Below are 7884 nucleotides of genomic sequence, written 5' to 3'. Positions count from 1 at the left end.
CCAGGGGAACTGGGAATCAGGGGAACTAGATGACAGTCCTCCTTCCCCTGGCAGTGTCCATGCTGGGGTCACTAGCTCATTGGTCACTCAGAGCTTGGGAAGAGGGCCCCAGGCCTACCTTGGGGATGAGGAAGCCCTGCAACTCAATGTCACGGGTTGTCAAGTGAGGCACAGCTAGAGGGACAAGGTCTCCAAAACGCTGCACCTCATGAATCACAGCCATGGTGAAGGGCATGCGGGCCTGGTCCCCCATCTCTGGCTGCCGCACCTGCCCTATCACTTCATCAATCTCCTGTTGGACGCGGCCTGGACAGACAAGCAACCCCCCAGTATGTCAGCACCCAGGAGCCTGCACCCTTACCCTTTCCTGTCTCAGGGCTGTGTCCAGGTTAGCAGGATATCAGGCTTATTGGGGACTGGGTAAGCTTATGCTTGGAGACACAGATGTCCCACTTAAAATGAGGGGACCTTTGGTCTCCAACCTCTCCCTCCCCTTCCCAGCTCACGCTGCACATCCGGGTGCAGGATCATGAGCAGGAGGGCCCAGGCCAGCATGGTCGAGGTGGTCACCATCCCTGCGGTGAACAGGTCAAGCACCACGATGCGCAGGTTCTCATCATTGAAGCTGCTCTCAGGGTTCCCCTTGGCCTGTGCAGAGGCAGACACAGTGGGCTCAGGGGCCGAGGAAGAAAGTCACCAAATGACCTCCCAGTCTACACCCATCAGACCAGGTGCTGGGTCACTGGGCCCATATTGCCCATTCTCGGGCCTCACAGGGCCCTCAGCCCACGTCCCCTAGCCCGTCTCAGGCAGCCCCACCTCACCTTCTCCACCTCTGCCAGGAAGGCGTCAGTCAGGTCTCGCGGTGGCTGGGCTGGGTCCCAGGTCATCCTGTGCTCCTCCAACAGCTCATCCACCATAGCCATGAAGGCCTTCTGTGCACGGAAGACCCAGCCAGGCAGCCCTGGGATGCGCAGGAGCACTGGGACCACATTCAGCACCTGTGACAGCCACAGAGGGGACCTGGGTCCTTCCTGTGCTCCTCACTCTCCTGGACCACACTCAGGTCCCAGCCTCCTCCAGGGTGGACCCAGGCCTGCCTGTCCCACCCAGTGACCAGCTCCCTCCCCAGAGCCAGCCTCCAAGCTCTCTGCTGGCCTGGGCTGCTGGAAGGAGCAGCCCACCATGGGAATCTCCAGCTTGTGTGTTAGCTGGACAGCGGGCACGGGCTCATTTTCCTCTCCTGGAGCCCTCTGACCCTGGCCCACCTGTCCTACTACTGTTTGAGGTGTGCTCACCTCCGGGCCTTCTCTCTTACAGTGTCCTCTCCAGGATGCCCTCTCCCATCACTCCTGAATGCTAACCCTGCTCGGAATCTTGGTTGCACAGAATTGTCCCTGGATAGTCCCCTGAACTCCTCACCATGGGCACAAAGCCAGAATCCTCCTTCAGCATGTCCTCCAGAAGGTCCAGCATCTTGGCCAAGCGCTGGTCATCATACTTGAAGCGGCGGGCATAGATGAGGGAGGAGATCACGTTGCACACTGCTCTCTTCAGCAGGGACATGGGGCTAAAGGGGCATCCTGGGAGGGGGGCAGGCCAGTCAGGGTGTGGCCCCTGCCTCCCAGGCCCGCCCATCTCATCTCCTCTGTGTCCCCCAGCCCATCACCTACCGGCCTTGTTGGCAAAGGCTGTACAGAGGCAGCTGGCCTCCTCGGTCACCCACCGCTCCAGGGACTTCTTGCCCAGGCCGAAGTTGCGCATCGTCGACACAGAGAAGCGCCGCTGCTCGCGCCAGGCAGGCCCATAACTTGCCAGGATCACCCCTGAGAATGGCAGGGACAGCTTCTAAGCCCGAACCTGTCCATACCCTTCTCCTTCCATGATGTCATAGGATCCCTCTTCTACTCAGTTGGGACATATGCATCTCTGGCTTTTCTCTACCCAGGCCCGTGTTTCCACCCCTGAGTGGACACATGGGCCTGGATAGAGTGAAGTCACTCATCCCTATTTCCAGGTATCAGCCGCCCACACCAATCCATCCCCCAGTTTTCCATTTCTGTGGCTGCTGAAATTTGCCTTGAGACCGTGGTCCCAAGCCCAGGTGGTCATAGATGGACATCCACGGGCGGTCGGAGGTGTACTCGCTGTGGTTCACCAGCGCCTCCCGCACAGCGGCCAGCCCATTGAGCACAATGACAGGCCTCCAGGCCAGCTGCAGGCTGAACACGTCACCAAAGCGGAACCTCATCTGTAGGCAAAAGGGCCACGTATTTGTCCAGCTGAACTCCCTGCTGGGCTGCAGACCTTCGCCTCACCACAAAAGACCCAGGGACTCTGCAGTGTGCCAACTCCGGGAAGAGACCTGGTATTGACATGTGGGAACATGCGGTTGGGAGTCACACCCTGTAAAGTGGACTAACTCAGTTCGGATCCAACTTTCTGGACGCAGCAACAAGGATCTTGCCAATCAGGATATTGTCAGTGGCGACCACTAGTGGCCCACTGTACAGAGCAGGAGACAGGGTCACAGAGGGGAGCAGTGAGGCACAAGCCCCACAGCACAGAAAAGTTGAAGTGGTCTCTGTCGACCTGGGTCCACCTAAAGTTCCTGACTGTGTGCTGCTCAGGACCCTGGCCCCTCCCCCATCCCCAAGACCTTTCCTTCTGATGGAATCACAAGGGACTGGGGCCTACACAATTTATACCTGTCCACCTGGATCCCAAACCCAGTGCCAAGTCCAGTCCCAACTCCTGGCCTTTGTCCTCTCACACCTTTGCCCTTGGAAAGTTGAAAGTGTCCTCGAGCTCTGCCGTGCCCTCTCCCAGGACGCCTCTCAGCCTGCTTCCTTTCACTGCACAACTCCTGGTCCACCTTGGCTTCACTCTCAACCCATCTCTTTTTGTCCTGGGTTCCCTCCACTGTGATCCACCAGACACTCCCTGACCCTGGGTGTTGGAGGGTACTGGGGATTAATCCCAGGGGCACTTAACCACTGAGTTACATTCTCAGCCCTTTCTATTGTTTATTTTGATGTAAGCTCTCACTACATTGCTCAGTCTACCTGGAACTTGCAATCCTCCTGCCTCAGCTACTTGAGATGCTGGGATCACAGGTGTGCACCACCAAACCTGGCTCCTTTACCTTTTGGAAGGAGCTGGGCATGTTCTGGAAATCAATCTGCAGCAGGTTGCCCAGCCCGGGCAGTGGCAGAGGGCCTGGCGGGTAGCGTGCAGCCCAGCGTTGGCGCCGGTGCATCAGGTCCACCAGGAGCAGGAAGACGGCCACGGCCACACTCAGGGCCCACAGTGCGTCCCCAGTGAGCAGCCCCATGGCTGCCGTGCTGTCCACGAGCTCCTCTGGCACACCCGGCTCTCCTGGCCACTCCAGGTACCTGGGGCCAGGGAGGAGAGTCTTGTTACACCCTGGGCACTTGACTGCCTGGGCCCTTCCCTTATAAAGGAGCTGAGGCTGCCCTTCGCCCTCTGCCTGGAGCCAACACACTCTGTTGACTGTGCAGGCAGAGAGTGCAGGGAGGGGCCAGGGCAGGGGCAGCCTCCCAGGCCCTTGGCCCTCCTGCCCTCTCCAGGTGACACCCAGGGGAGGGCATGGAGATAGGGAATCGCCCCCGTCCCTGCCCCTTACTCTCTGAAGGAGGCCCAGGCTCATCACAGCACCAAGGTGTGCCTTGAGTGCCCTCCGCACCTCACAGGGTCCCCTCTCTGACGCGGCCACGCCTGCCCCTGAGCACTGCCCCTCCTTCCTTGCCTCCCCTCCCTCTCCTCAGGGCCTTCAACTCACACTTGCCATGCACACCAGCCTGGGTCCTCCATGTGTGGTGGCATAGGAGAGTCTACAATCAGGGTCTCATCCTTTCTGCTGCCCCCATTATGGTCTGGATGTGAGGTGTCCCCAGAAGCTGACATGTGAGACAATGCAAGAAGGTTCTGAGTCTTGACCCAATCAGTGAATCATTCCCCCATATGGATTAATAGACTGGTCATTGAAGAGGCAGGGTGTGGCTGGAGGAGGTGGGAATCGGGGCCCAGCTTTGGGGTGTACAGTTGTATCTGGGGAATGGAGACCTCCTTCTCTGCTTCTGGATCACCATGAGCTGCTTCCCTCAGTTCCAGTCTCCCGCCATGATGCTCAGCCTCACCTCCAGCCCTGAGATATGCAGCCGGCCTTCTGTGGACTCAGACCTCTGAAACCGTGAGCCCTCAAATAAACCTTTTCCTCTACAGTCGTTCTACTTTTAGTCGCAGCAGCGAAACAGCTGACTGAAATACCCCCGCCTCATTGCCCATGGCTGATGGCTCCCCCTAGGGCAGGCCTGCTCCCCGCAAGGCCCATTCCCTCTCAGACCAACCTGGCTTCAGAGGATGGCACCTTGGGTTCGACCTGAGACAAGGACCTTCCTCTAGATCCAGCCTGGCCTGAAAGGAACCTCCTCCCTGCACAGGGCCCCGGACACCAGGAGTAATCAGAGACCAGGAAGGAGCCCGATCATGCCTTCTAGGGACAGAGAGGCTCAGTGAGATGGCTGCCCCATGGACTCCCATCAGGCCTTCGAGGGAACTTCTGGCACCTGATGACTGAGCCCTGGTGTCAACCCTAACACAGATCTTCCGGCCTTCCCTGATTTCTCCACCTTTTGTGGTTTCACCTATGAAGTTTGGTCAGAGAGGTGATGGTGCTGGCAGAGTCCCCAAACAGAAACACACATACACAAGAAGCTGAATGAAATCAAAGCAGCTAAACCCAAAGAAGCCCCACAGACCCAGAGCATCACATACTGGAAACACAGAGCCACAGAGAGACTTGTCCTCACTGCTTCACAGCCCACGGATTCCTTCAACCAATAAATCCACCCTGCTGCTGTGTGTCAGGCACCCGCGTGCCTGACCCGCGCCAACGCTGGGCTGCACGCTACCCACCAGGCCCCCTGCCACTGCCCGGGCTGGGCAACCTGCTGCAGATTAACTTCCAGAACATGCCCAGCTCCTTCCAAAAGGTAAAGGAGCCAGTGGTAGATGGCAGCAGAGGTCATGTTGACCCCAACCACAGACGGGGAGTGATGGGTGAAGCCATAGGCTGGACAGGAAGCTGGGCATCCACGAAAAAGCAGGTTTGAGAATCATTTGGGAGGCCTAAGGTCACAGTGAACTTTCCAAGAGCAAAGGTGTGGGAGGACAGAGTCCAGAGGAGAGGTGGATCTTGGCAGCTGGTTTGGAATCCACTTGGGAGGGTATAAATTATGCAAGTCCCCAATCCTTCTGATGTAATCTGAAAGATCTGGGGAAGGGGGAGGGGCCAGGGCCCTGAGCAGCAGTCAAGGATTCCAGGTCAAGAGAGGCACAATGACTGCTTCAAATCTGCTACTGCTGTGGGGCTTGCACTCACTGCTCACCTCTGTGACCCTGCCTTCTTATCTGTAAAGTGGGCCCTACTGGTCCCCACTGACAGTCTCCTGGTTCTGGCAAAGGCATAGCTGGGTGGTCTGATCCAAAGCGGACAGACTTCACTTACTCCACCACAGAGGCCAGGACCTTCTCCAGCATTATGAGGCCAGATCTTATCTTGCTGTACTCATACTGTGTCCCCGTGGCTGTGCAGTGAGGCTGGGTCATGTGTTCCGGCGGGGACCCTGGTTTGGCAAGCGCCCTGACCCTCCACCGGCAGTTGCAGCGCCGTTTTGGGAACGTGTTCAGCCTGCAGCTGGGCTGGAGCTCCATGGTCGTGCTCAACGGGTTGGAGCCTGTGCGCGAGGCTCTGGTGAATCGGGGCGAGGACACTGCAGACCAGCCGAATATGCCCATCAATGAGCATCTAGGCTATGGGCCTCGATCCAAAGGCAAACCGCGGCAGGGGCACAGACTATCAGGGCGGCACCCGAGGGGCAGTGATCAAGAGACGGTCTGGACCTAATGCAGCAGAACACCTAGGCTTGCGCACAGGGGGAACGTAGGGGAGGAGCTTGTAGCAGGGGAAGGGACTAAGGGACTTTAAATGAGCTGGGACCAAGGTGGGAGGAGCCAAGGATCACGCACGTGTTTGTCCCGCCGCCAGGGGTTGTTTTGGCACCCTACACCGCAGCCTGGCATGAGCAGCGGCGCTTCTCCGTGTCCACCATGCGCAACTTCGGCATGGGCAAGAAGTCCCTGGAGCAGTGGGTGACCACGGAGGCCAGCTGCCTCTGTACAGCCTTCACTAACAAGGCAAGTGGGTGATGGGCTGGGGGGCACAGGAGGAGATGAGATGGGCGGGCCTGGGAGACAGGGGCCACACCCTGACTGGCCTGCTCCCTCCCAGGATGCCCCTTTAGCCCCATGACCCTGCTGAAGAGAGCAGTGTGCAATGTGATCTCCTCCCTCATCTATGCCCGCCGCTTCGAATATGATGACCAGCGCTTGGCCAAGATATTGCACCTTCTGGAGGACGCGCTGAAGGAGCACTTTGGCTTGGTGCCCATGGTGCGGGTGCCGGTGGGGCATTAGGAGGGGTCACCAAGGCAGGGAGGTATCCCTGCTGGATCAGCCCCATGAACCAGGCCTCCCAGGAGAGGATTAGCATGGAGGGGCATAGGAGAGGGCATCCTGGAGAGGACACTGTAAGAGGGAAGGCCCGGAGGTGAGCACATCTCAAACAGTAGTAGGACAGGTGGGCCAGGGTCAGAGGGCTCCAGGAGAGGAAAATGAGCCCGTGCCCACTGTCCAGCTAACACACAAGCTGGAGATTCCCATGGTGGGCTGCTCCTTCCAGCAGCCCAGGCCAGCAGAGAGCTTGGAGGCTGGCTCTGGGGAGGGAGCTGGTCACTGGGTGGGACAGGCAGGCCTGGGTCCACCCTGGAGGAGGCTGGGACCTGAGTGTGGTCCAGGAGAGTGAGGAGCACAGGAGGGACCCAGGTCCCCTCTGTGGCTGTCACAGGTGCTGAATGTGGTCCCAGTGCTCCTGCGCATCCCAGGGCTGCCTGGCTGGGTCTTCCCTGCACAGAAGGCCTTCAAGGCCATGGTGGATGAGCTGTTGGAGGAGCACAGGATGACCTGGGACCCAGCCCAGCCACCGCGAGACCTGACTGACGCCTTCCTGGCAGAGGTGGGGAAGGTGAGGTGGGGCTGCCTGAGACGGGCTAGGGGACGTGGGCTGAGGGTCCTGTGAGGCCTGAGGCCAGGCAAGATGGGACCTGTGCATCACCCAGTGACTTCCTTGTTCCTGTGTTGTCTTCTTTGCCTGACCCAGGCCAAGGGGAACCCTGAGAGCAGCTTCAATGATGAGAACCTGCGCATCGTGGTGCTTGATTTGTTCACTGCAGGGATGGTGACCACCTCAATGCTGGCCTGGGCCCTCCTGCTCATGATCCTGCACCCGGATGTGCAGCGTGAGCTGGGAAGGGGAGGGAGAGGTTGGAGACCAAAGGTCCCCTCATTTTAAGTGGGACATCTGTGTCTCCAAGCATAAGCTTACCCAGTCCCCATAAGCCTGATATCCTGCTAACCTGGACACAGCCCTGAGACAGGAGAGGGTAAGGGTGCAGGCCCCTGGGTGCTGACATACTGGGGGGTTGCTTGTCTGTCCAGGCCGCGTCCAACAGGAGATTGATGAAGTGATAGGGCAGGTGCGGCAGCCAGAGATGGGGGACCAGGCCCGCATGCCCTTCACCATGGCTGTGATTCACGAGGTGCAGCGTTTTGGAGACCTTGTCCCTCTAGGTCTACCACACTCAACAACCTGTGACATTGAGTTGCAGGGCTTCTTCATCCCTAAGGTAGGCCTGGGGCCCTCTTCCCAAGCTCTGAGTGACCAATGAGCTAGTGGCCCCAGCATGGACACTGCCAGGGGAAGGAGGACTGTCATCTAGTTCCCCTGATTCCCAGTTCCCCGGG

At 58.7% G+C, this 7884-nt stretch overlaps 2 protein-coding genes across 3 annotated transcripts; one reads left to right on the top strand and one right to left on the bottom strand.

Moving 5' to 3' along the window:
- Positions 1–43: 43 nt before the first annotated feature.
- On the bottom strand, positions 44–3949 carry LOC107134215 (cytochrome P450 2D17). Of its 2 annotated transcripts, XM_048797516.1 has the most exons (8): positions 3803–3949; positions 3146–3395; positions 2080–2251; positions 1674–1826; positions 1423–1583; positions 825–1001; positions 483–648; positions 44–306 (listed from the first exon to the last, which is right to left on the bottom strand). In XM_048797516.1, exons 1-8 carry the CDS (start codon positions 3925–3927, stop codon positions 77–79), a joined length of 1434 nt encoding a protein of 477 aa, XP_048653473.1. In that variant the 5' UTR covers positions 3928–3949; the 3' UTR covers positions 44–76. The 2 variants fall into 2 exon arrangements, with proteins under 2 accessions (XP_048653473.1, XP_015331824.1); XM_015476338.2 differs by lacking the exon at positions 3803–3949 and having other exon boundaries at positions 57–306; positions 507–648; positions 3146–3463.
- Positions 3950–4509: 560 nt separating this feature from the next.
- On the top strand, positions 4510–7878 carry LOC107134216 (cytochrome P450 2D17-like). Its single transcript, XM_015476339.2, has 8 exons — positions 4510–4535; positions 4769–5015; positions 5684–5855; positions 6071–6223; positions 6314–6474; positions 6929–7105; positions 7241–7379; positions 7579–7878. Exons 1-8 carry the CDS (start codon positions 4510–4512, stop codon positions 7806–7808), a joined length of 1305 nt encoding a protein of 434 aa, XP_015331825.2. The 3' UTR covers positions 7809–7878.
- The last annotated feature ends 6 nt before the right edge of the window (positions 7879–7884 follow it).

The sequence above is a fragment of the Marmota marmota genome, unplaced genomic scaffold (genome assembly GCF_001458135.2).
Source record: "Marmota marmota marmota unplaced genomic scaffold, marMar, whole genome shotgun sequence".
NCBI lineage: Eukaryota > Metazoa > Chordata > Mammalia > Rodentia > Sciuridae > Marmota > Marmota marmota.
This window is presented reverse-complemented; position numbering and strand designations above follow the sequence as displayed.